The sequence below is a fragment of the Ambystoma mexicanum genome, chromosome 6q (genome assembly GCF_040938575.1).
Source record: "Ambystoma mexicanum isolate Mex_15411 chromosome 6q, UKY_AmexF1_1, whole genome shotgun sequence".
Classification (NCBI taxonomy): Eukaryota; Metazoa; Chordata; class Amphibia; order Caudata; family Ambystomatidae; genus Ambystoma; species Ambystoma mexicanum.
The window spans coordinates 574,109,363-574,135,571 of NC_090937.1; the positions used below are offsets into that span (position 1 = coordinate 574,109,363).

The 26,209-nt window shown below is 48.1% G+C and overlaps 1 protein-coding gene across 3 annotated transcripts in view; it reads left to right on the forward strand.

The window, feature by feature from the left end:
- SCLT1 (sodium channel and clathrin linker 1) overlaps positions 1-26,209 on the forward strand; it is a 1,687,870-nt gene that overhangs the window by 1,350,450 nt on the left and 311,211 nt on the right. For all 3 annotated transcript variants that reach the window (XM_069631056.1, XM_069631057.1, XM_069631058.1), the window contains exon 18: positions 25,912-26,104. In XM_069631056.1, coding sequence (XP_069487157.1) covers positions 25,912-26,104 — 193 coding nt within the window. The remainder of the gene's footprint in view (positions 1-25,911; positions 26,105-26,209) is intronic.

The window sequence follows — 26,209 nt, forward strand, 5'->3', positions numbered from 1 at the left end:
AGCAGACATTCCTGACTCCTAAGCCCTCTGTGACCTCTGGAGATTTTTTGTTTTTGCACTAAATACTCGGGAGATCGAGCAAGTGCTTTATGTACAATGCATAGCAATTTAAAGTTTATCCTAAAATCGAAGTGAAGCCAGTGGAGCGTCATTCAAATCTGAGAGATATGGTCGAATTTACGAGCTGCACTGACTAATGGAGCTGCTGCAAAGGAAGCAAAGTATTTTTGGGATGCCCAGTTAATAAGGCATTACCGGCATCTATTCTAAAGATAAACAGCGATTGAACTAAAGTACAGAAGTGTGACTCAGGGGATAAAAGGTTTCACAGCCCTTAATGTAAATAGCTGCACATTCACAGATTTTACCATAGCGTTGATGAGTCTTAAAAGAAAGATGAGTATCCAAATAAAAACATAATGATTTTGCTAACGAGGCGAATTGGACAGGGGCGCCTAAAACCTTTTGAATCCTGCAGCTATTTTTTTTTTATAAAAACAGAATCTGGTTTAGTATGAAATAAATGAAATCCAGTTTTTGAAGGAATCAATTTTAGAAAAGTGTGACGCCATCCACCCTCAGTATCCAACAGGCACTCTGCCAGTCTTACAAAATCACTGTTTTCTTTGATAGAGCTTTGTATCATAGGCATATTGATACATTGAGACTATATGTCTGGCTACAACTTCGCCTAAAGGCTCCATATAGATGTCAACAAGTGTTGGTGATAAAATCGACCCCTGCGGTACTCCAAAAGGTACAAGGTCAGGGGATGAGTGCTCCTGATTTGTTAAGACGAGTTGGCACCTAGATTTAAGATTCACTCCACTTAAGGACAGTACCTTTAATGCCCATTCTTTGATTCAGTGTGACCATAGTATCAAATGTCGCTGTCAAATCTAATAAAACCAAAACCCAGCAATACCCCTCATCAAAAATTCTCATTATATCATCTAAAATCAGCAGGGTTGCAGTTTCAGCACTATTTCCTGGCTGAAAGCCTGATGCAGAAATAGCCCACAGATATTGGGATCAAATATTTGATTTTTTATTGAACAGAAACAGCTTTTTTCTAAAAACTTGCCCACAAAAAAGGGAGAGATATAATCGTCTGTAATTAGTCAAAAGATTAGCATCCAGATTACCTTGCTTTAATAGAGAGCGTACATGCCCAATTTTCAGAGCATTGGGAAAACAGCCCTGTATTAGTGACATATGTAAAGTCTGCTCAAAGAAGGGAGAACAAAATGAAAATCAATCTTTTCGCTTTTTTGCTGGATATGGTTCATCTGCAAAAAACATAGGTTTTAAGTGATTCATTAAAGCCTCAACCTCTGTTGGATGTGTTAACCAAAAAGAGTCCCAAATTTGCCCTGTTTTGCAAGTGAGATCCACCTTTGCTGAAGATGTACAGGAAATCAGTTCCCTAATCTTAGATATTTTGTCAATAAAATATTGAGAAAAATCTTGACACTTCAAATCCGAAGACTTTACCTCCAAGCTATGACTTTGACTAGGGAGAAGCAAACTTTTGGTCTGTTTAAAGCCTGGCCAATTACAAAGCCTGGCCAATTACATCTGTATAACAAACCCTGTGTGGCTTGTTTAATATTTCTTGCATAGGTTTTCCGTGCCGTTTTCAACAATACTACATTCTCAGATATTGGGTTTGTCCTCCATTTCCGCTACAACAGTCTCTGAAAACCTCCTGGCTCTCATTTGCAGCAATAAAGACTATCAGATAAATACCCAATTTGAAAGGTACCCCAACAACAGCGTAATGATGGATGTTGAGGAATTCCCAGATAATAGACTCTCAGATTTCAGAATGCTGAACAAAATAAGGAATAACCAGTGAGGAACGAGCTTAGAAGACCAAGCCCCAGTCCAGGAAAGATATAAGGGACTGTGTAAACTCAGTGGTCGACAGACTACTGGAGGAGGCAGCTGCACCTACTTGTGCTCCCTTGGCACAAAAGGAGATTCCTAAAGGAAGCAAGGAGATACTGCCTGGAGGAAACTGGAGGAATTTGGAAGAAAAGCAAAGAATCCACTCTGGTATCGTCGAGGTTTGGAGAACCTGGATGTAGAAGCTGACCAAGTTGCTTAAACTACCTCCTATACTTTGTGGGAATTGGAAGGCCAAAGCCTGGGGTCATCAACCTTCTGTCTACACTTAGGTAAAAGGGAGGTAGACTGGACCCATGATAGGAGAGTCCTGGCATGTACCTTAACGAGTGGAGAGAAATACCCCAATACCCCAATACTGCTGTCCGGGCTAAACCAGTGCCTGAAGGAGAGACCTGCTGTAAATCCTGACAAAGCCAAGCTCCAGGAAAGACCTAATGTAAATCATGATCAACCTGAGGTGGGGAAGAGACCTTTTCTCATACTTAAGAAACGCAAGTTTTGGGAGAAGCCCATAAGTGAATGGCACTAGGCTGAGGCAAAGCCTGGAGGAGGGAGAACTTTTTGCAGTGAAGTGAAGCCTCACTTATGAGGAAACGGACTAGTCCTTCAGACATTCAGCACTGGGAAACTGTTTCCCTTTTTCTTTTTACATGTTATCTATTTTGGGTAACTTTTTTTATGTTGCACACAGCACCCTACAGTGCAGTGCAATGGGGATACTTTTGTATCACCCTAGACTTCTCTCAAAGGGATTTTTGGTTACTTGCAGGTTTGTCAAAGGATAAGCTGGTGGCAGCAGTTACTTTCTCACTATTTTTACTGTACTTGTATTTAGCTTTACCGTGTTTGACTACTATCTCTGGCCATTGTCCTAACATGGCCTACTAACAGTGGCTAGTGTCCTAACATGGCCGTGCCACAAGCTTTGTTTGTTCGTTCCTTGGCCATCTTATCTTTCTGACTTCATCCTGCCTTGCCAGGTCAGTTAAACCCTTTTATGGTCATGCATTTGTCCAGGAAAGCAGGTCTTTTCATATGCTAGTGAAGGCTATGTGAGCTGCAAGCCAGGAAGTGGGCTGGGATTGGCTGGTCCCAATCCACAAACTGGTTTCTGTATGGGGGTGTGTGTGAGGGGCCGATCTTCCATTGGTTGGGCTGAGTTTCTGTACTCACCTAAGTTTTTGGATAAGAGGTATCCTGCAGCCATACCCCAGAGATCTGAAGAGGAGTCTAGAATCTTGCATATCCTTAAAGACTTCGTAAGACCCAAGGACTGATCCTGAGAAGGCCTGGCTACCAACTTTTGCTGCAGTCCCAGTGGATCCCTGTCTGGCTACTGATTTTAGAAGACTCATCTGTGCTTCGACCCTTTGGAGTGGCAGGAACAATCATTCTCCAGCATGGGGTCTGGCGTGGATTCACATGCTCATGAATATTCTCTGTTGTCAGGCCGGGAATCCTCAGTAAAAGAAAAAACTGTTCCACTTTCACTTATAAACTGTCTTTCTCCTATAAACCAATCACTGAGCTCAGGGTCATACTTCCCCCAGCCAATGACGCCCTCTCCCTAAGCCCCTCGTCTGGCATCCATCTTCAGATTTTTACCGTACGTTCAAGTGTTGCAAGTGTTTTGCTCCGAGAGCTTTTCTACGTTTTTGCACTTTTTCGATAAAGTTTCTATTTTTGTCAAATAGAGCCTGTGTGCTCTTTCATTCCTTTGACCGGAAAGCATGGATCCGTTTGTCGGCGTCTTTCAATGCCCATCAAGGGTAAGAATCGTCAAGAGTTTCATCGAAGATTCCAGAAGGCCATAGGGCCTACACAGCACACCGGACCATGTCGGAGGAGGAGTACATGAAAGAATACAGAAAATGGACTCTGGTGACGGGGCTAGAAAAATTCAATATCTGGTGACTGAACACTCAATTCTATCAAAAAATATAAATTTTATTCAATTCAAAATGACATTCATATTATTGTTTACACATTAATCTTCGAATGGATTGTCCTCCCACGTATTCGTCATCTTGTGATAAATCGTTATCTCCAGCTTTGCTGCTTTGGAAAAAAAAATTCTCGGCAGAGGGCGCTGTGCTCGAGGTCGTGGCGTCGATTGTCCCTCGAAGTACTCCGTACTCTGTCGACGTCACCGATGGTATAAGTAGCTCGAGCCGCGCCCGTTGCTTCAGTTCCGTTTTTCCGATCGCTTCGCTATCGAGAACGGCGTGCTTCTATTTTCTGTGAAGAAAATGTCATCATCTTCGACACCTTCGACACCCAGAACTGGGTTTAAAAAGTGTGCAGATTGTGGGTCTAAGATGTCGATTACCGATCCCCACCGGATTTGTCTCTGGTGTCTCGGTTCCAGTCACCGAACTGACGACTGCGGCTCCTGCCAATCGATGACCGAAAAAGCTCTTTGTGAGAGGAGAGGTAAACTGTTGGTGGGGAGGGAGGCCTCAAAAAAGGTTTTGTCAAAAAAACATAAGAAAGCGACTGATTCTAAGGGATCGGATCGCCATAGGCACTCGAAGAGATCTCGATCTAGAAGTAGATCGAGACATTCTTCGTCGTCATCGAAAAAAATGAAGAGGAGACATAGATCTCCCTCATCATCTTCTTCTTCAGAGTCGACCGAAGAAATTCGTTGTCCGACTAAATCGGATTCTCCCAGTAAGTGGGAAGAATTCCGCAAAAAGATGATGGAGGTTTTCGAGAATGCAGCCTCGGCCCCCTCGAAAGAACCTCGAAAAAGCCATACCCCTAAGGTCGCTCCATTGGACGACAAAGGGAAGTCCAAGGCTACTATGGCTAAAACCAGTAGCGTCGAGGAATACAAAACCTCGAGTCGACGTAAAACCGTCGAAGAAGAGTCGAGCACCTCTCCAGTGCCGGCCAAGAAACGCAAATCGTCGAAGACTTCGACAACTTCGTCGACGCCCTCGACGTCGATAGTTTCGACACCAAAGCCAAATGCGTCATTGACGCCATTATCGAAGTCATCTTCGAAAACTTAGAAGACACCCTCAAACTTCGAGGGATTTGCCATTTCCTTCGAAGCAGATGGAAGAGTAAGAAAGGAGATTCACTCCTTTGCCCAGATCAGACTTTTTCAAATCTATGTCTGCAATCTATGGAGAGTCTGCTTCAGAAGAAGAAGACGAAGTTACTCCTTTGGGAGTTACTTATGGTACAAGACAAGTTCCTGAAGAACTTATTGACCAGGAATCTAGAATGAGAGACCTGAGTGATACTCTACATTCTGCCAGTGGAGTTGACACATCCCCAGAATTAGAGCTCGCCAAACCTGATCCTGCGGAGCATGCAGATGCTGGGGACAGAGGTCTTATGACCAGGGTAGTTGAATACATGGGTTGGGGTAATACTTCACCCATTTTTGAACAAGATGACATGATGGATATTATCGTCAAGGGACCTCAGAAGGATCCTGTTCTCCCTTTTCACAGGGCCCTTCAAAGGACTGTGGAGAAAAACTGGGAGAAACCAGAAACCATTGCTGCTGCAGACAGCACTTTTCCAAGAAAATATAGACCAGCTGGATCGGATCCTGAATATTTGAATAAACATCCGACTCCAGAGAGTTTAGTCATTCAAGCAGCATCCACTTCTAAACAAACTGCTTATCCAACTATCCCTCCAGATAGAGAGGATAAAAAGATTGACGCCTGGGCACATAAAGTTTTCACGTCAGGCAGTATGGCAAATAAGTCGGCAAATGTCACCTGTACCCTAGCCAGGTTTACCCATACCCTGTGGGACTGTATTTCGGCGGCAGCTGATCATATTCCGGAAGGCGAGGAAAGGGAAGGCTTCCTGAATATAGTCAAAGACGGGAAGGAGGCAATGGGGGGAATGCCTCCAGTCTGGACTGGATACTGCTGATAGTATCAGCAGATCCATGACTGCAAGCGTTGTGCTACGCAGATTTGCGTGGTTGAGGAAGTCGGGATTTGCACCGGACGTGCAAGCTAGACTCCTCAACATGCCCTTTGATGGCTCGAGGCTCTTTGGCAGAAAGGCTGATGAAAGCCTTGAAAAACTTCAGACCTCGAAAGCGACAGCTAAATCACTTAGCGCCTCTTTGTGCCAGCCTCTAAAACCCTATTCCGGCTCATCTTCCTGGAGGGGTCGTTCTTTTCGATACTACTCCTCTTTTGGTAGAGGAAGAGGACAGGCCTCTCAAAGGGGCAAAAGGAACTTCCCTCGTGGAACACGGGGAAGAGGTGCAAAATCAGCCTCAGGAGCGGCATCTGTACCCTCAGCCACTCCTGCAGCTGCCTCCAAATCCCTCTGAGACCTTGTTACACAAAACACCAGTGGGAGGCAGGATCTCTCAACATCTGAAGGAATGGTGGGGCATTACCTCAGATGTTTGGGCACTGGAAAGAGTAGCCCAAGGTTACTGTCTCCCCTTTCTAAAAAGGCCTCAGAATCATCCACCGGGAGCCAACTCCGTCAAAATTCCGGATCCGCTCCTGTTACAGGAAATGTTAACCCTGATAGAGAAAGGTGCCATAGAACTGGTACCTATAGCGGAGAGGAACAGGGGTTGGTACTCCCCATATTTTCTCATCCCAAAAAAGGACAGAGGACTGAGACCCATCTTGGACTTGAGAAACTTGAACAAGTTCCTCAGGAAGGACAAGTTCAAGATGGTGACTCTTTCTCAGATCCTTCAGGCTCTCCAACTCCAAGATTGGTTGGCATCATTGGACCTTCAGGATGCTTACTTTCATGTGCCAATCCATCCAAAGCACAGAAAGTACCTGAGGTTCGCGATTGGCAATTCTCATTATCAGTTTCAAATTCTGCCATTCGGGTTGACCTCCGCCCCGAGGGTTTTCACCAAACTGTTGGCGGTTGTGGCAGCAAGTCTCAGGAAAGGAGGTATTCACATATATCCCTACCTGGACGACTGGTTGATCAGAGCAAGTTCTCCAGAACAAGCTCAGGAACATCTTTCGATCACCTGCCACTTCCTCCACAAACTGAGCTTCTCACTCAATTTCAAGATGTCCCACATGATACCAGCCCAGAAACTCCAGTTTATCGGAGCAGTCTTGGACACTTCATCGGGAAAAGCCTCGCCTACCGAAGTGAGAGCTCTCCACATCCAGCAGATGGTAACAAAATTCCAGAATGCCCAACGTCTACCGGCCTTCGATTTTCTCAGGTTGCTCGGCCTCATGGCATCCTGCATTTTTCTAGTACCAGGTTGAGAATGAGATCCCTTCAATGGGCACTCAGAACTCAGTGGTCCCAGTTCTCAGGGAATATGTCGGATCTTCTGCAAGTCCCGAGCGCAGTTGCTCAGGATCTTCTATGGTGGGCTTGCAACGACAACATTCTCAAGGGAGAGTCTTTTTGGCAACCATGGCCGGAGATAACGGTAGTGACGGATGCCTCACTCACGGGGTGGGGAGCACACACCAACGATCTGACAATCAGCGGTCGTTGGTCTCCATCGGAGTCCAAACTACACATCAACCTATTAGAGCTGAGGGCAATCAGACTAGCTCTGAAGGCCTTTCTGCCCTCTGTACGGGGAAAGAATGTTCTGATAATGACAGACAACACAGTGGCCATGTACTATCTCAACAAGAGAGGAGGTGTAGGGTCACTGCCACTGTGCAGAGAGGCAATGCAGCTCTGGTTCTGGGCAATACGAGAAGGAAACTCTCTGTCGGCAATTCACCTAGCCGGAGAGAAGAACAGGGCGGCAGATGCTCTGAGCAGGCAGAGCACGGTCTCTCACGAGTGGGAGCTGGCTCAGGAAGTCCTGGAGATCTTCACCCTTTGGGGAACCCCTCAAGTGGATCTGTTCGCCACCGCGATCAACCGGAAGTGCGATCAGTACTGCTCAAGGGAATATTCTCAAAGAGGAGCTCTGGGAGACGCATTCGTAGTGGAGTGGAAGTTTCCACTGCTGTACGCATTTCCCCCAGTCCCCGTGATTCCTCAAGTAATCAGGAGGTTGAGAAAGTTCAGGAAAACCATGATCCTAATTGCCTCGGATTGGGCCAGGAGGACGTGGTACCCGGACCTTCTAGACATGTCCATCTGCCCTCCAGTACGTCTTCCGCAAAGAGAGGATCTTCTCTCGCAAGAGGAAGGTCGGGTTCTCCATCCAGAGGTCAAGACACTCAAACCTTCACGCATGGTTTCTGAGAGGTTGAGATACAAGGATTGGGATCTTCCGGATGACGTAATGGAAATCTTGCGTTCGGCCAGAAGACCAGCAACAAAGTCTTTGTACCGATGTCACTGGAATAGGCTTAGTAACTGGTGCAAAGACAAGGATGTGGACCCTTTTCAGTGTGGCACCCCAATGGTGCTTTCTTTTCTGCTACATCTAGCTAATCTGGGGCTCCAGATAGGAACAATAAAAGGATACCTTGCTGCGCTGTCCATTTTCAAGCGCTCCTCGAAAGAGGTTTCATACTTCAAAATACCGTTAATAATTCAATTCTTAAAGGGGCTCACTAATGTATACCCTGCAGTACCTTTTCATGTACCAACCTGGGACTTAAATTTAGAGTACCTTTTCATGTACCAACCTGGGACTTAAATTTAGTATTAAAATTCTTGACTTGCATACCTTTTGAGCCTCTGCACTCATGTCCATTGAGGCTTTTAACTCTAAAAACTGTCCTCCTTGTGGCCCTATCATCAGCCTGCAGGGTTAGCGAACTTCAGGCTCTCTCATGCAAACCACCATATACTATTTTTTATAAAGATAAGGTAGTCCTTAAAGTTAAACCTTCATTTTTGCCAAAAGTAGTCTCGGACTTCCATTTGTCACAAAAAAATAGTACTTCCAACATTTTATCCTCCTCCTCACCTGGGCAAAGAAGAGGTGAGATTACATAAAAAAAGATTAGATCCCAAGAGGGCTCTTAGTTTTTACATCTCTAGGATGGCTAAATTGAGACAAGATGACCAACTGTTTGTGGGTTACACTGGTCAAAAATTAGGCTTATCTGTAACAAAACAGACCATTTCCCGCTGGATCATATTAGCCATAGTTGAATGCTACAGATTAGCGGGAAAAGAACCACCAGATGGGCTTTGTGCCCATTCTACAAGGGGAATGGCTACTTCTGCGGCTCTAAAGAGGGACATTTGTGCAGCTGCAACTTGGAAAACAATACATACCTTTTGTTAAACATTATTGTTTGGACACTGCCTCCTCTAACTAGGGTTTATTTGCAAAGGCAGTTCTGCATTCTGTCCACGAAAACTGAAATGGTACTCCTACTTCCAAAAATTGATACTGCTATGGGAGCCTATCACAAGATGAGGGATACGTGGGAGGACACAATCCATTCGAAGAACAGGTTACTTACCAACTGTAACGTTCTTTCGACTGGATGTTCCTCCCACGTATTCCAAATCGATCCTCCCATCCAACCCCACAGTACAGTTTGTTTTCTTACACTTTCCTCTCACGAAGAAGGTATCGGTCATGGGACACGCCTGGGTGTTCCTCCTATATATATTTCATCGAAAAAACAGAACTGAAGCAACGGGCGCGGCTCGAGCTACTTATACCATCGGTGACGTCAACAGAGTACGGAGTACGTCGAGGGACAATCGACGCCACGACCTCGAGCACAGCGCCCTCCTCCGAGAATTTTTTTTACCGAAGCAGCGAAGCTGGAGATAACGATGAGGAATACGTGGGAGGAACATCCAGTCGAAAGAACGTTACAGTTGGTAAGTAACTTGTTCTTCTAAACTATTGGACACTTTTTCAGGATCTTCACCCATCTCAACTCATTCATTCCATACCATTACTGATTCATATTCACAAAATATATCAAAGAAAGATTTTTTTTCCTTATCAACACTGAACTCTGGAGGACGCATACTTCCACGTCCTCATTCACGAGAAGCATCAGATGTTCGTGCGCTTCGTGGTACAGGGAAGGCACTATCACTTCAAGGCCCTTCCCTTCTGACTGAAGTCGGCGTCCAGTGTGATCACGAAGTGCCTGGCGCCAGTGATAGTCCATCTGCGTCTACAAGGCATACATGTGTACCCGCACCTCGATGACTGGCTCATCCGCACCAAGTCCAGGGAAGTAGTCGTCGAACACACAGAGAGGACCGTCCGGCTGCTGATGAATCTGGGGTTCTCCATCAACTATCCAAAATCCTGCTTGATACCATCGCAGAATGCGCCATTACTGAGGGCCAGGCTTAACACAGTCTCCTGCCCGGCGGCCCCGTCGGAGGAGAGGATAACAGCCATGCTGGGCAAGGTGCAACGGCTTTTGGCACTGAAGACCGCACAGTGCGGACCATCAAGTCGCTGCTCGGCATGAAGTCAATGTGCATTTACCTGATCTGACTCTGCAGGTTGCGGATGCGACCCCTTCAGGAATTCCTGGACGGTCGGTGGATTCAGGTGTCCAGAAGCTTCGCAGACAAGATTTTCTCGACGAGGAGTTCCGTTGAGCGATAAGGTGGTGGGGCGTGCGCTCCAAAATTGCCGGGGGCACAGATTTCCAGAGCCACCCATACCAGGAGACAGTCACCACAGATGCTTCCCTGGAGAGCTGTGGAAGCCCACACCAGATATCTCCACGCCAGAGGCTTGTGGCTACTGGAGGAGAGGGATCTCCACATCAATGTCCTGGAGCTGCGGGCAGTGTTCTAGGCCCTCAAGTTGTTCCTTCTGTCCCTCAAGGGCAAGGTAGTGGGGCTCTTCATGCATAATACCACCACAATGTTCTACATCAGGAAGCAAGGGGGTACCAGATCCCAAGCACTCTCGAGAGGTGCAGGACTAGTGGCCCTGGGCCCTCACCCAAGAGATGTTCCTCATTCCTTTTCACCTGGCGGGAGTCAAGAACCCCATCGCCGACTCCCTCAGCAGGGAGCTGTGCTCTTGTCGCAAGTGCGAACTTCGACATGATCAAGTGGACAGCCTCTTCCTCAAATGGGTCAGACCCCAGATCGATCTGTTTGCGACGGCGACTAATTACAAATGCCAGAGATTCGCCAGGAGGTTTCACCAGCCGAGGAGCATGGGGGAGGCACATTTTCCTTCCTGTGGGAAGGCCTGTTCCTGTACACGTTCCCCCGGTTGCCTCTCCTGCTATGAGTCATCAATCAACTCGGGTGCCGATGCAGGATGATCCTTGTTGCCCCGGAGTGGCCGAGGCAGATTTGGTATCCGGATCTTCTCAGCCTGTCAGTGTCGCCCCCGGTCAAGGTGCCGGTGGTCGCGGATCTGCTCGCCAGAGAAGGAGGCGCAATCCTACATCACGACCCACGATCGCTGAACATGTAGTTGTTGGACCTGGAGGACACCTACTTCCACATCCCCATTCACAAGAAACATTGGACGTTTCTACGTTTTATAGTGCATGGATACCACTACCAGTTCAAGGCTCTACCTTTCGGCTTGAAGTCGGCCGCCAGAGTGTTCACAAAATGCTTGGTGTCGGTGGCGGCCCATCTACGTCTACGTGGCATGCACATATACCCGTACCTGTACGACTGGCTGATTCGCGCCCGCTCGCAGAAGCTCGCCTTCAGACACATCAGACGACAGTCCAGCTACTGAAAGGTCTGGGATTCTCCAACTATCCAAAGTCCTGCTTAGTGCCATCAAAGGACATGCTGTTCCTAGGTGCCAGACTCCATATGGTGTCTTGCCTGGCGTCGCTCTCGGAGGAGAGAGTAGCAGCCATTCAAGGAAAGATGCAGCGGCTGTTGTTGATGAAGACAGCCATGGTGCGGGCCATCAAGTAGTTACTGGGCATGATGTCATCCTGCATCTACCTCATCCGACTCTGCAGGTTGCAAATGCGACCACTGTTCTTGGATGCTCGCTGGATACAGGTGTCCGGAAGCTTCACGGACAAGATCTCTATCAACAACTAGTTCTGTCGGGTGATAGGGTGGTGGGGCGTCTGCTCCAACATCGTCCAAGGCACAGGATTTCAAAACCCCCATACCAGGAGACAGTCAACACAGACTCCTCCCCGGAAGGATGGAGAGCGCACACCGGACGTCTACACGCCAGGGGTCTGTGGATGCCGGAAGAGAAGGATCTTCATATTAACATGCTGGAGCTATGGAGTGTTCTGGGCCCTCAAATCGTTCCTACCATCGCTGAAAGGCAAGGTGGTGAGGATCTTCACGGACAACACCATCACCATGTTCTGCATCAGGAAGCAGGGGGGCACTCGACCCCCGGTGCTCTCCAAAGAGACACAGGACTTGTGGCGCTCGGCCGTTGGACAGGGGATGTTCTCGTCCCTCTTCACCTGGCGGGTGTGAAGAACACCGTTGCAGACTCCCTCAGCAGGGAACTTTGCTCATGCCATGAGTGGGAGCTTCATCAGGATCTGGTGGATTGCCTATTCGTTAAATGGGGCAGGCCCCAGATAGATCGGTTTTCAACAGCGGCGAACTCCCAAGTGCCAGAAGTTTGTCAGCAGGTTCCACCAGCCAAGGAGCCTGGGGGTGCGTTCTCCTTCCTGTGGGAAGGACTGTTTCTGTACGTGTTTCCCTCTCCTGCTACGAGTCATCAACACACTCAGACAGTGAACGTGCAAGATGATACTCATTACCCCGACGTGGCTGAGGCAGATTTGGTATCCGGACCTTCTCAGCCTGTCTGCGTCGCCTCTGGTCAAGCTACCAGTGGTTCCGGATCTTCTCACCAATGAAGTATGCGCAATCCTGCATCACAGACCAGGATTGCTGAACTGGAGGGCTTGGCTCCTGCAGCCCTAAAGTTTGGTGGGTATGAGTTGACTGCAGGGAGGTTCTCTCCAAAGCCAGGGCTTTGTTGACCTTGAAGTGCTACGGTCACAAGTGGAAGTGTTTTGCTATGTGGTGCTGGTCAGAGTAAATTACTTCTTTGAGGGGTATGGCCCCACAGATCCTGCTGTACTTGCCATCCTTGGCCAGGACCGGACTGGCGCACATCCCCATCAAGGTGCATCTGGCGTCTATCTTCCGCTACACCAGGTCTCCAGGAAGATCATTGCTTTGGTCCCACCAACTCATCAAGGAATTTCTCAGCTGACTTTTTCTATCTTTCCCGCAGGTGAAGGCTCCTGCCCCAGCATAGTAACTCAACGTGGTTCCGACGAGGCTCATGGGGGCTCCCTTCGAGCCTATGCATTAGGACCCTCTCAAGTTCCTCTCATGGGAAACAGCTTTCCTTGTGGCCATCACCTCTGCCAGAAGGGTAGGTGAGATCCAGGCCCTATCCTGCAAGCAACCATACCTGACTTTCCATGAATCGAGGATGGTACTGCGTATGCACCCCTCTTTCATGCCAAAGGTTCAGTCGGAATTCCACCTCAACAAGCCTTTGGTGTTACCGTTTTTTTTTTACAGAAACCTTCATCACCGGCTGAAAGGGCCTTGCACTCACTGGTCGTTGCTCGTGCCCTGAAGTTCTATGTGTGACGCACAAAGAGTTTTCGGAAGACTTCACAACTGTTCGTGAACTTTGGTCCTGTGAACCATGGGAAGGCCTTGTCCAAGGCTTCCATTTCAAGGTGGTTCTCTGGCTGTATCAAATACTGTCATCGGTTGGTGGACCGACCGCTGCCCGGCCGTCCGAGAGCCCACTCCACCAGAGTGATCGCTGCGACAATGGCGTTCCTGTCTGGTGTGCCCCTGCTGGACATCTGCAGGGCTGCTACGTGCAGGTCCACGCACACCTTCACGAAGTTCTGCTGCGTCGACAGGGATTCCAGGGAGGAGTCCAGAGGCGGCCAAGCAGTGCTATGCAACCTGTTCGCTTGATGTGATCCTTTCCAGAGGTAAGAGTTAATTGCTTCTGTTGAGCCTTGCCATCTCCCATGCTTGTGTATTGTTGTACTGCTATGTATTCGTTATTCATGAGCATGTGAATCCATGCTAGACCCCAAGCTGGAGAAGGTTTAAGTTACTTACCTGTAACTATTGTTCTCCAGCATGGGTCTGGCATGGATTCACGTGAGCCCTCCCTCTGACCCTCTACGACTCTTCTTAGTCATACTGCCACTTTACATGCTTACCAAATCTGAAGATGGATGCAAGAGGAGGGGTTTAGGGAGAGGACTGCCATTGGATGGGGGCAGTATGACCCAGAGGACAGTGATTGGTTTAGAGGAGAAATACAGTTTTTAAGTGAAAGTGAAGCTGTCTTTTCTTTTACCGAGAATTCCCAGCCTGATGGGGAATATTCATGAGCATGTGAATCCATGCCAGACCCATGCTGGAGAACAATAGCTACAGGTAAGTAACTTAAACCTTACTCACTAGTGAACATATTCATCTGTCTTCTGGAACCTTCTTCACATCCACAAGACCCTCCTCCTAACTTTTTCACACTTTTCCCTAAAACTCTTTGGAAACTTTGATCTTTTGGGCACAAGGCCCCATACAAGTTAGGGTTGTAATTCCTGTGGACTGTTGGTGGTATATGTAATGACTTCCCTTCCCATAATTGGGCGGCAGGGGGTGGGGGGTGAATGTATTATTCTGATGCTTGTGGATCTGCTTAGTCACATGCTGTGCATATAATCCGACATCTAGTGGTAATCGCAGAGTATTGTATCTTTTTTTCGAAGATTGAAATGCATGTCGACATGGGCGTGACTGTAACACTATCCCTAATGTGACGTGTAATGTACCAAAAATCCCTCACGCGTCGAGGTCCCACAGATTCTTTTTTTCTGCCAACCTAGTGGGTCGCTTATGCAGAGCCCATGAGAGTTTTATATTGCTTATCTAATCCCACTGCCTACAATGGTTTAGTCAATCTTAAACCATCATCTCGATGGCTGTTTCGTGGGATTCCTGCTAGCCGCCACCTCCATCCCCGACTGCTCAGTGACTATTGACTGTGTGGCCTCGGCCTTCAGGCCCGACCTTTACAGTAGGGAGAGTGGGGCCCCGTTTTCTTCTTCTCTTTGAGAATGTATTTCTTTCACCCCTCTTCCATTCCTCTTGGTCTGACTGCTGCTCACCTTTGCTATGGAGAGGACTCCCTTTAAATTCTGCCCGTCCTGGAACAGCAAATTTCCCCAGAGAGCCACCCATCGTAAAAGTAACAGGTGTCTTCCTCACGACCACGACGAGCGTTCGTGTAAAGCCTGTAAACTCTTCCGGCCTAAAACGCTGAAAGACAGGCGGACTAAGCGCTGGATGGCCTTCGTTATACAGGCCGATAATCCTTTCCCCGGGTGCACCGTCGCTTTGGACGAGGAATCCATCGGCAGCCATGGCTCCGGTTCGGAAGCCATTTACCTTTCTGATGAGCCTACGCGCTCCCATGTGTACACCCCCGGCCCCGACAGGCATGCCACCAGCACTGCTATGAGGAGGTTACACCCTGGCGACAAGGGCACACACACACCACGTGTCCATAAACACACAACCCACAAGACTTCTTCAAAGGGATCGTCAAAGAAGGCCTCAAAGCCTGTGGCCGGTCGAAGTCTTCGGCAGAGCCTTCCAAACCTCGTAGTTTGCCGCCCTCCACGCATCTGCCACCGCGGCATGGGAATTTAACCTATTCTGGAACGGGCGGTTCCCTTCAAACTTCCACCACTGACATGTTACCGCCCAATGGCTCCGGACACGGAAAGAGGCCTTGGCTTTGTCAGCCGCGGCAGCACCTACAGATGCGCCAAAATCCTCTAGGCCATCGATAATGCTTCCAAAGCTCTTCGAGAAGGTTTCGGCGGCCATTTCGACCGCCGAGGACTCAGGGAAGCCCCCTCTTCCTTAGGAAGCGGCGTGCCGGGATGGGAATTACACCGCCGAAGATACCCGCAGAACAGAAGGAGCGATGAATGATGGGCAGAAGCGCCGTAAGGTAAGGCTGTTCCTAACAGTGTTCTTGTTCTTGCAGGAGCTGAGTGCAGAAGAAAGATGCAGGCCTACTGGAGACCGATCCGAACACGGTGAGCGTCACGCTGCAGGTGCAGTAAACACAAAGCATGTTTCTCAGCCTGGGCGTGGCTTAAATAGTCTCTGGGTATCCCAGGTGTCTCTGGGCTGAACCACACCCAAAAGACTAGACTGCAAATGCAGTTCTGGATCCGAAATATGTCGGGCATCCATCTTGTCCCCATCAATGCACTACAAGTCCAATCCCCAATGTTATCCTATGGGAGTGAGTGAGTCTGGTGCCACAAGTGCAAAGTCTGACTCCAAGTGGGTCTTTGGAGGGCCATCTAGGTGATCGTGGCCTGGCTCCAGCCTGACATCTTGGAGGGCTGGGGACATGAGGGGCAGGAATCATGACAACCAAGCTCCTTGCGAGCTATAGTGATGTTCTGTGGGGCCTAATACAGGATGGCCTTCAGGAAGTTCCAAAGCCTTCCCGATCACACCTGCTGGCGGTCGAGGCGGACATGTTACCCAGAATATCCCTAAGAACACTGGACTCTGCTGAAACCGCAGAGCGCACCTTTGCCAAGGGAACCCTGTTCAAGCGGCACGCCTGGTTGAAAAACTCTGGATTCAAGTCCGAAACACAAGCCTCCCTAATTAATTAGCCTGTGGAGGAAACCAATCTATTCGCTAAGGCGGATGTCGACGCCCTGGAAACGCCAAAAAAGGAGCATGAGACATAAGTCACTCAGCCAGATCTCAGCAAAACCCTTTAACGAGTGTGGCGGCACAAACGCTGCCGGTCCTTTTGTGGCCAGTCCTTCTCCCTTTCACCCCATCTTCAGTATGGCTTGGGCGGTTCCAACTGGTCCTCCGAGGAGGGATCCTCTGGCAATTTCCACTATCAACAAAGAGGTTGTCGTCTGGGTAAGGGCAGAGGTAGAAATTCTGCTTCCAGAGGCTCCCTGGCCTCCTCTTCCAAATGACTCGTCGGTACTGATCTCCTCCCACGCTTCCCCGGTCGGGGTCGCCTGTCATCATTCATCCACGCTTGGGAGGGGATCACATCAGATCAGTGGGTACTAAAGTCCGTTGCCCACGGGTGCTGTATTGAGTTCCTCCGACCACCTCGCTACCATCCACCAGGGAGCAGACACCTGTCGCCAGATCACCTGTGCATCCTGCTGGAAGAAGTACAGGTCCTGCTGGAAAAGGACGCCATCAAAGTCTTTCCCCCTTCGCCAGGTAAACAAGGGTATTTATTCAGTGTACTTCCTTGTACCCAAAAAGGATCTCACCATGCACCCTGTTTTAGACCTGCGTCCTGCGAACAAGTATATCAAACCTCAAAAATTCAGGATGACGACTCTTCAGTAGCTAATCCCTCTGCTGCAGCAGGGGAATTACATGGCCACATTGGACATGAGAGATGTATACGTTCATATTTCAATGATGCCAGCGCACAGAAAGTACCTCAGGTTCATGATAGAGGACACCCACCATCAGTTCAAGGTTCTTCCCTTTGGCATTGCCTCATCCCCAGGGGTATTCACGAAGGTGTTGGCAGTGGTGGCGACTCACCTGCGCAGGCAGTCCATCCCCCATCTATCCCTACCTCGACGACTGGCTCATAACAGGGGATTTGTACGGAACATGCATAGCGAACACCCAGAAGACCGTGGATCTTCTCTTCGACTTAGGTTTCTCTATCAATGAGAAGAAAGCCAGCTTAACCCCCAGCCAAATCAAACAGTCTCTGGGGGTACTGATTCGGACAGAAGATGGGCTCATCTTCCCGTCCAACGAGAGGGTGCAAAACATGCTGTTCCATATCCCACACTATGTAGCCAGTAATCGGGTAACCGTATGCAAGGCCATGCGGCTGCAGGGGATGATGGCTTTCTGTGTCTTCCTAGTTCCTCACGCTCATCTGCAAATGCCCCTCATGCAAGAGTGGTCCTCAAGCCAATGGTGTCAGGCCAGCGGCCAATGGGACGACCCAGTGGTTGTCTCGACAGCCCTTGTTCAGTCTCTGCAGTGGTGGTGAAGGAAAAACCTGAAGGGAAAAACCTTCACCATCCCAGCAATATATGCCATTCTTACCATAGCCGCATTTCTGTCGGGTTGGGGGCTCACCTCCTTCAACAGACGGCGCACAGCCCCCATCAGTAGCGTCCAACCACATCAACCTGTTGGAACTGCTAGCAGTGTTTCCAGGCATACCTCCAGGGGAAGACCGTTATGATCCTCACAGACCGCACCACAGCCATGTACTACCTGAACAAACAGGGGGGCGCTCACTCTCTGGGGCTATCCAGACTGTCCCAGAACATTTGGAAGTGGGCACTCAAACACAATATGTTCCTCCTTTCACAACATGTTCCAGGGTAACTCAATCTTCTGGCAGGCGTACTCAGGAGAGACTTCCCGCTACCCATAGAGCATGAGTGGCGGCTACAAGAGGGCATTTTACTCAATGGGCCTCATTACGACCCAGGCGGTCCGGAAATAATGGTGGCGGTAAACCCGCCGCCACCGTTGTTTCCGGACCGCCTGAGTCCGACCCCTGCAGGCGGGAGGTGATGTTCCCGCCAGGTCTGACCTGGCGGGTTTAACACCTCCCGCATGCAGGCGGACGAGGAAACACCGGCAGCATTACGAGATGCTGCCGGTGTTTCCATGATCCCCATTTCCATCGAGTCCCATAGGACTCAATGGGAATGGGGATTTACACCATTCCGCCTCCGTGATTCCCGGAAAACCGGGGTTGTAATGCCCCGGTAATTCCGGGAATCACGGAGGCGGAATGGTAATACGAGTCCGGCGTTAACCGGGCGGTTTTACCGCCTCGGTTAACGCCGGACTCGTAATGAGGCCCAATGTCTTTGCAGAATGGGGCTTCCCAGAGATCGACTTGTTCAGCACTCTGGAAAACGCCCAATGCCCAGGCTATGCCTCCAGATACTCACATAACAGCTCTGAGGGGAATGGTCTCTGGATAACATGGTCTGGGAGATTTGCCTACGGTCGTCCCACCCGATTCCCCTTCCCAACATAATAGTGCACAAGATGCACCAGGAACCAGCCATGAAGATCCTGGTGGCCCCTATGTGGGCCTGCCACCCTTGGTTCTCCCATCTCATGGCAATGTCAGTCTCCCCTCCCAGGAAGCTGCCATGCCTGTACGCCATGCCCATACAACATGCAGTCCCAAGATCAGGGAGTGACATCCATGCCCCAAAACACTCAATTTAGCAGCCTGGCTCCTAAAGTCATAGAGTTTGGGCACATTCAACTCCCTCAGAGATGCATGTACATACTCAGGGAGGCACAGAAACCTACCACCAGACATTGCTACTCCAGTAAATGGAAGAACTTTGTTACCTGGTGTAATACCAAGGGCGTCAATCCTATTTATTGCTCTCCTAAAGACATTGTCCTTTACCTAACTTGCCTGTTAGATTCAGGACTGGTTGTCAATTCCCTAAAGGTCCACTTAGCCGCTCTTTCTGTGTACACCACATCCCAGAGAAAGGTTTCATGGTGGAAGATTCCTGTGATAAAAGCCTTTAAAGGAGGTGTGGGGGTGGGGGGGGTCTTACACAGCTCCCGGATGCGCCCTGAATGTGGTCCTTACCAGACTAATGAGGCCTCCCTTTGAACCAATGCACAAGGCTAGTCTTAAGGCACTCACCTAGAAGACTGCCTCCCCAGTGGCCATCACCTCTATAAGGAGAGTTAGTGAACTGCAGGCCCTTTCAGTTCAGGGCCCCTTCGTTACGATTCACAAGGACAAGATGGTTTTGCGTACACACCCACGCTTTGCACCCAGATTTATCTCAAAGTTCCATGTGCACCAGTCCATCAAACAGCCCGCCTTCTTCCAAAACCCCACTAACGTGGCAGAAAGGAGCCTCCACACAATAGATGTGAGGAGAGCAGTGATTTACTATCTGGAAAAACCAAAGCCACTGAGGAAAACAAGACAGTTTTTTCGTTTGTGGCAGCTGGAAGAGAAGCGGACCCTGTCTCTAAATCGGTTATTTCCTGGTGGATCGTAAACTGCATCACACTATTACACTCTTGCGAAGAGAGATCTACCCCTCACGCGTAGAGCTCACTCGAATTGGGGCACAGGGGCTACCATAGCATTCATTGCAAATTCCTCTAGATTCCATTTGCAGAGCAGCAACCTGGAGTTCTGTACACACTTTTACACAACACTACTGCCTAGATGCACACTTTAGGTCTGATTATCAGGTGGGACAAGCAGTGCTAAGACATCTCTTTGCTACTGTTCCCTCACACATCCCACCACCATCTCTGGGTACTGCTCGCTAGTCTATGCACAGCATGTGATTCTAAGCAGATCCACAAGCATCAGAAGACATACATTACTCACCGTAATCGTATTTCTGATGATTGTATCTGCTTAGATTCACATGCGCCCACCCTTCCTCCCCTCTTGGAGTAGAAGGAACATAGACTTCTTACACCTTCTCTCTTCTGTACTCACTCAGGCAGAGTATACGGCCCCCTCACAGCAGAAAAAAAAGTGGGACCTCGACGTGTCAGGGATTTTGGGTACACTACACGTCACGTTAGGGATAGTGTTACAGTCACGCCCATGTCGACGTCCCTTTCAATCTTTGAAAAAAAGATGCAATACTCCGCAATTACCACTAGATGTCCGACTATATGCACAGCATGTGAATCTAAGCAGATACAATCATCAGAAATACGATTACGGTGAGTAATGTATGTCTTTTGCACTAACTCGCTGTGATTTTATTTATATATATATATATATATATATATATATATATATATATATATATAGTAATATTAGTGTTGTGTGGTAGTAAGATTACCTGTTAGTCATTTTCATAGTGTATACTTGGCCATAAATAAATATAGTACTTATATAACTGTCTACGTCTAATCCTTGATTGCTTGATGGGTGGACTCGTTGTGTACCCCAAACCCTACTCACTTTCTCCTGAGACATAGCCTTGACCACTCTCCATGCTACCTTGATTGGTTTGGCTACAGCTCCCAGAGTTTCCCTGTTAACTACAACTAGGGTGGCCTCATAAACATCTGTGCAGCAGGCCAGATTTTAGAAATCCACTCTAACACTAAAATAGTTTGTCTATTTACTTTACTCATTATTAAAGTAATGTCTTTCCACCTCCAAAACATATAGTGATACTACCAATATGTGCTAATAGCTTTATAGACCTCAGGAAGGGTAATTATCATTTGGGATAATGACCCTGCCCCAGCTTTTGCCGTGTCCTGGTCTTGAAGTACAACAGTGGCTATTCACTACCTCACCAAGTAAAGGTGGTGTGGGTTTATTTCCCCTGTGCAGTGAGGTGGTGTGGCTATGGTTCTGGGACCTAGAGAATAGCATCTGACAGCCCATTTTACCGGAATAAAAAATGTGTTCATGGGTGCCTTCAGCAGTCAGGGTTTGGTGTCCACGAATGGGAGCAGTCCCAGGAAGTCTTGGTTGAGATCCTTGTCCTCTGGGGGACCCCTCAAGTGGATTTCTATGTCTCCATTGTCGAAAGAAAGTGCAAGGTGTTCTGCTACAGGTATGTTCCCCCAATAAGGGCACTGGGGGCTGCAGTGGTTGTGGAATTGAGCTTGGATTTCCTCTATGTATTCCCACCAATTTCTGTCATCCCATTGGTTCTCAGGAGACTCTGACGGTTTAGTTCAACCATGATTCTAAGAGGCCCGGATTGGGCTCGGCAGACCTAGTAACCGGAATGTCTGACCATGGACATCTTTCAAGATAGGTTGGATCCCATCTCCCAGTCTGCTGGAGGAATGTAGTGGTGGTGGGGAGGTCGTTTTTCATCTGAATCTCAGCAGCATCAACCCTCCTCAACACTCGTGCTTGGATTGTGTGGGATTTGTTTGATGAGGTCATGGACATACTCCTTTCCGCCAGGAGTCCGGCCGACAATTCCATTTATGCCTGCAGGTGGCAGATGTTCTCACCTTAGTATCAGGGGAAGGGTCAGATTCCCCTGGTCTGTCTTGCAGTTCAGTTTTGGACTTTATATTTCCACTGGCACAACAGCGCCTCCACGTGGGCACGGTGAAGGCATATTTGGATGCCATTTTGATCTTCAAGAGGATATATAATTGAACAGGGATATATAATTTTCTATTCTGTTATGCAGTTTTTACAAAGGTCTAATGAAAGTTTTCCTCTCGCCAGTTTATTTTTCTGGTTCTTACCTTTATCTTGCCGTCTCAGTTTGAGCCTTTACATTTGTGTTCCTTGAGGCTTATAACCTTTATTTTGATGTTACTATTCATTGGGCCTCATCACGAGTTGGGCAGTAGCCCTTAAATGCGGCGGTAACGCTATGACCCCTGCATTTAAGGGTTGGCCTTATCAGGAATTGGGCAGAACGTTTGGAGTTTTACGTCCAGCTTTCTGCCCGTTTTTGGCTGATTTCGGTGCTATTACCGCCAGCGCTATTACCGCCGGTGGTAATAGTGCTGAAAATTCCTATAGGGTCCTATGGACTCTTAAATAAATGGGGAATTATAGCCTTCCCACTACTCGTGATCCAACGCAAATTGTGCCACACTGAGTAGCAGTAACGCTATTTACATTGGCTGTACCTCAGCATTATTACCGCTGGGATACCGCCAAGGCCGTGATGAGGCCCATAGTCTTTTCTTCCGGATGGGTTTTTGTGCTTCTGTATCTCTGCTAAGCCTATGTACTTTGTCTTTTCTAAGGAAAAGGTAATGTTGTGGGTGAGATGCACCTTTTTGCTGTAGGTTGTTTCAGACTTTCACCTTTCTCAAAAGACCCACTTCCCAGTTTTCTTTCCTCAGCATAATCCATTTAAGGTTGAGAGATTTCATCGATTGAGTCCCAAGATAGCTCTGTTATTATAATTTGTAGACTAAAGGCATTGGTCAGTCTACAGTCTCGGAGAAGGCAGTCTATTGGAAGTACAAAGTATTTACTTTCGGTAATGTTCTTTTGGATTTGTTGGTCCTCCGTCCCAAAAATTCCTTTTCGCCCTCCCAGCCTATCCCTTATGCGGATAGCTTGTGTATTATATTCTACGTTCCCTCAGCTGCTGTCCACAGCGGTGGGGGATGAACTGAGGCTGATGGAGCCATGGGGGCTCTATATGCCCATTGCATCATGTCCCATCCTCGTCCAAACAGGTGCTACCCTGCTCCTCCAGAGCTATTAAAGACCACGTTTCCACCCTTGCACCGGCCATGGCTGATTTCTGTAATCATTCTTTCGCCACTGGATCTTTCCCCTCTCTCCTCAAACTATCGCCCGACTTCTATCTCTCCTTTCCTGGGCAAACTCCTGGAAAAGCTGGGCATCTCCCAGCTTACTCTACACGCTGAATCTGTTGGTAGTCTCCATGACCATCAGCCTGGCTTCAGAGCAGCCAGAGGCGCTGAAACTGCTCTCCTGAACAACCATGAAGATCTGCTCTCTAATCTTGATTCCAGCTCTTCCTCTGTACTCATCCTTCTTGACCTGTCCTCTGCTTTTGATACAGTCAATCATGCCACCTTGATCAATCGCCTCCTGGGCATCACGGATCTGGCCTTTGGGTGGCTAACCTCCTTCTTGCCTGGACCGACCCTCCCAGGTTCAACTTGGGTCCTTTCTCTCCACCACCTCTCTCTCCACATGTGGTGTCCCCCAGGGCTTTATCCTCTCGCCTTGGCTCTTCAATGTCTATCTGGCCCCTTTGGCCCATCTAATCTCCACCTTCTCTTCTAACTTTAAGTCTTATGTGGATGACACTCGGCTCTCTTTCAGGCTTACATCAGATCCGCGATTCAGTATTGGTGTGCCTAAACGATCTCTGCCTTAATGCCAGTAAGACCAAGATCCTTCTCATTGGGACCCCTGTTCCTTCTATCCCTCCCTCACTCTGGCTGCCCTCCTTGGGCCCTCTTCCCTCGCTGTCCTGTGAGGCAAAAAACCTAGGTGCCATCTTCTACTCCACCCTCTCCTTCTCTCCTCACATCAAGGACCTTGGCAAGAAGACCTACTTCCAGCTGCACCTCCTCAGATGTATTCTCCCTTTTCTCACCTTCCCCCAGAAGCCCACTGTCTCCAGAACCCTGGTTCTCTCCAGGCTGGACTACTGCAACAGCCTCTCTCTTAATCTTACTAATTCTACTCTTCGCTCACTGCAACTAATCCAGAACAGGACTGCAAGACTTATCCTGGGCCTCAAGCCCTGGGACTGCATCTCTCCTGCCCTGAAATCTCTCCATTGGCTCGCGGTGGCAGCAAGGATCAAGTTCATGACCCTCTACATTGTCGACAAGGTTTTCCGGGCCGGGGACCCCACTATATCCAACTCTCTCTGACTAAATACCTTCCTTCTAGAGCCCTTTGCTCAGCTACCTCTAACTCTCTGAGGGTCAGACGCTTCTCCAGGCAGACAGTTCGGGGTGGATATCTCTCCTAAGCAGGTTCCTCTCTCTGGAACGGCCTCCCTGCCCCTCTCAAACTTGAGCCGGACCACCTGAAGTTCCGGAAGCGGCTCAAGATCCTCCTTTTCTCCTCCGCCTTCTCTCTCTTGCTTCCTTGCTAACCTTCCTGTCTGCGGTGCCGACTGGTGCCTGGTACCCTCAGTCTCTCACTGGATACCAGGTTCCTCCATGACCATTCTTTCTTGCACTGCCTCCTGGGCTACCGCACATGTTGGGGCTGTAACTTTAACCCCCTACAGCCACCCTGCCTCCTTGCACTTACCTAGAGCCGCGCTACACTAGCTGCCCTTACTCAGAGCCATGCTGCCCTGATCGCACTTCCCCCTACCTTTCCGCTGCACTTTCCCCTATTCCTTCCCCCTGCAATTCTCGTTGCACTTGCACGATCCGAATGTTACAAAGCCTAGTAGGATTCTTTGTCTTGTTTCTCCCCTCCCTTGTCTTGTGGCACCTAGAAACACTTGTGCACATGCATGTTATAAATACCTTATATCAGATCATATATATTGGCGTCCATGACAAGCATAGCTGCATTTCACCCCCTTCTGGCTGAAAAAAAAATGTCTGCAGATCAGCTGGTGCTTGGAATATATCTAAGATGAGGAATCCATGGGGGGGAAGGACTAATCCATCAGAATGCACATTACCCAAGATTAATGATTTGTTCTTCCCAAGTTATTATGTTTGAGTAGTGCTGTAGTTTTTATTTAGGCGAGTAGTGATGTCACTACTAGATTGTAATGGGAATGTTCTTCCAGCCCTCTGCGTGAGACGGTTCCCTGGTCTTATTAACCCGATTGTATTAGTCATAAAGAATGTTACCAATGATAAGTAATTTGCTTCTTCCCATTTCACCAAGGGTAAAGCAGAACCCAGTGCCTTTCCAAAAGATGGGTGGAAGTTATGCAAGGCATCTGCAAGACAGCTACTTGGTCTTCTTGCTATACCACTGCAAATAATTTTTATTTGGACTTGGTTGTATTAATGTGTGCTCCATGTATGTTATCAGTGAGTCCTCATGGCTTTGGATATAACGCTGTTTTGTTTCATTGTATCAATGGCCACTGATATACAGAAAAAGATTTTAAGGGATCATGAATCTGCAGCTATAATGTCAATTTCAAGGAGAAGTCGCATACCTTTGGCACCATTGGTTACAGATGGATACTATGTGTTATCATCAGATCCTTTATTGCCTCCCCTTCTTACCTATAGATACCTTAGAATACTTCTTGTCCAGCTGTGCTTGGAAGTGTCCCTCAGATTGTGGGCATGCCTGTGGCAGCAGCAGTTATACCCTGCAATTTCATCATTTTTGGCCAGGGATGTCTGATGCCTATGGGGTGTCCAAGGGTTTGAGCACTTTGAGAGCTAAAGATTTTAAGGTATCGGTCAGCTGCAGAGTTAGTTTAAGCAATACCGAATCTGCACATGAAATAATATATTATTCAGAATCAGTGTTACCGAAGGTAAGAGCTGGGATACCAGTTCATACAGAATAATACCTGTAGTTCAAAAATCCTGATCGTCAAAGAATGACACAAAAATGTAGAATGGATTTCAACCGAAAATATTGTAGAAAACGGCTGATTAATTTATTAATTTCAGTATCGAACAGGAAGTTTCAAGGTGTCAGGAAAGAATTCAAAAGCTGCAGAAAATTCTGGAGTCTGAAAGAGAAAGTTCTGCATCTGTCAGTGAAGACCGATTAAAGCTTCTTCAGGAAAATGAGACGCTACGCAAAGAGGCAGAGGATTGGAAGAAAAGTGGTATGGAAGCACAGCAGAAGGCAAAATTTCAGGTAAAGTGTGTTTGTTTTACAATAGGCATTCTTCAAGATATATTCCTTGTCTATTAAAACAAAGAATTGATGTGATGTTAAATTACAAAAGTAAGTACATGTAAT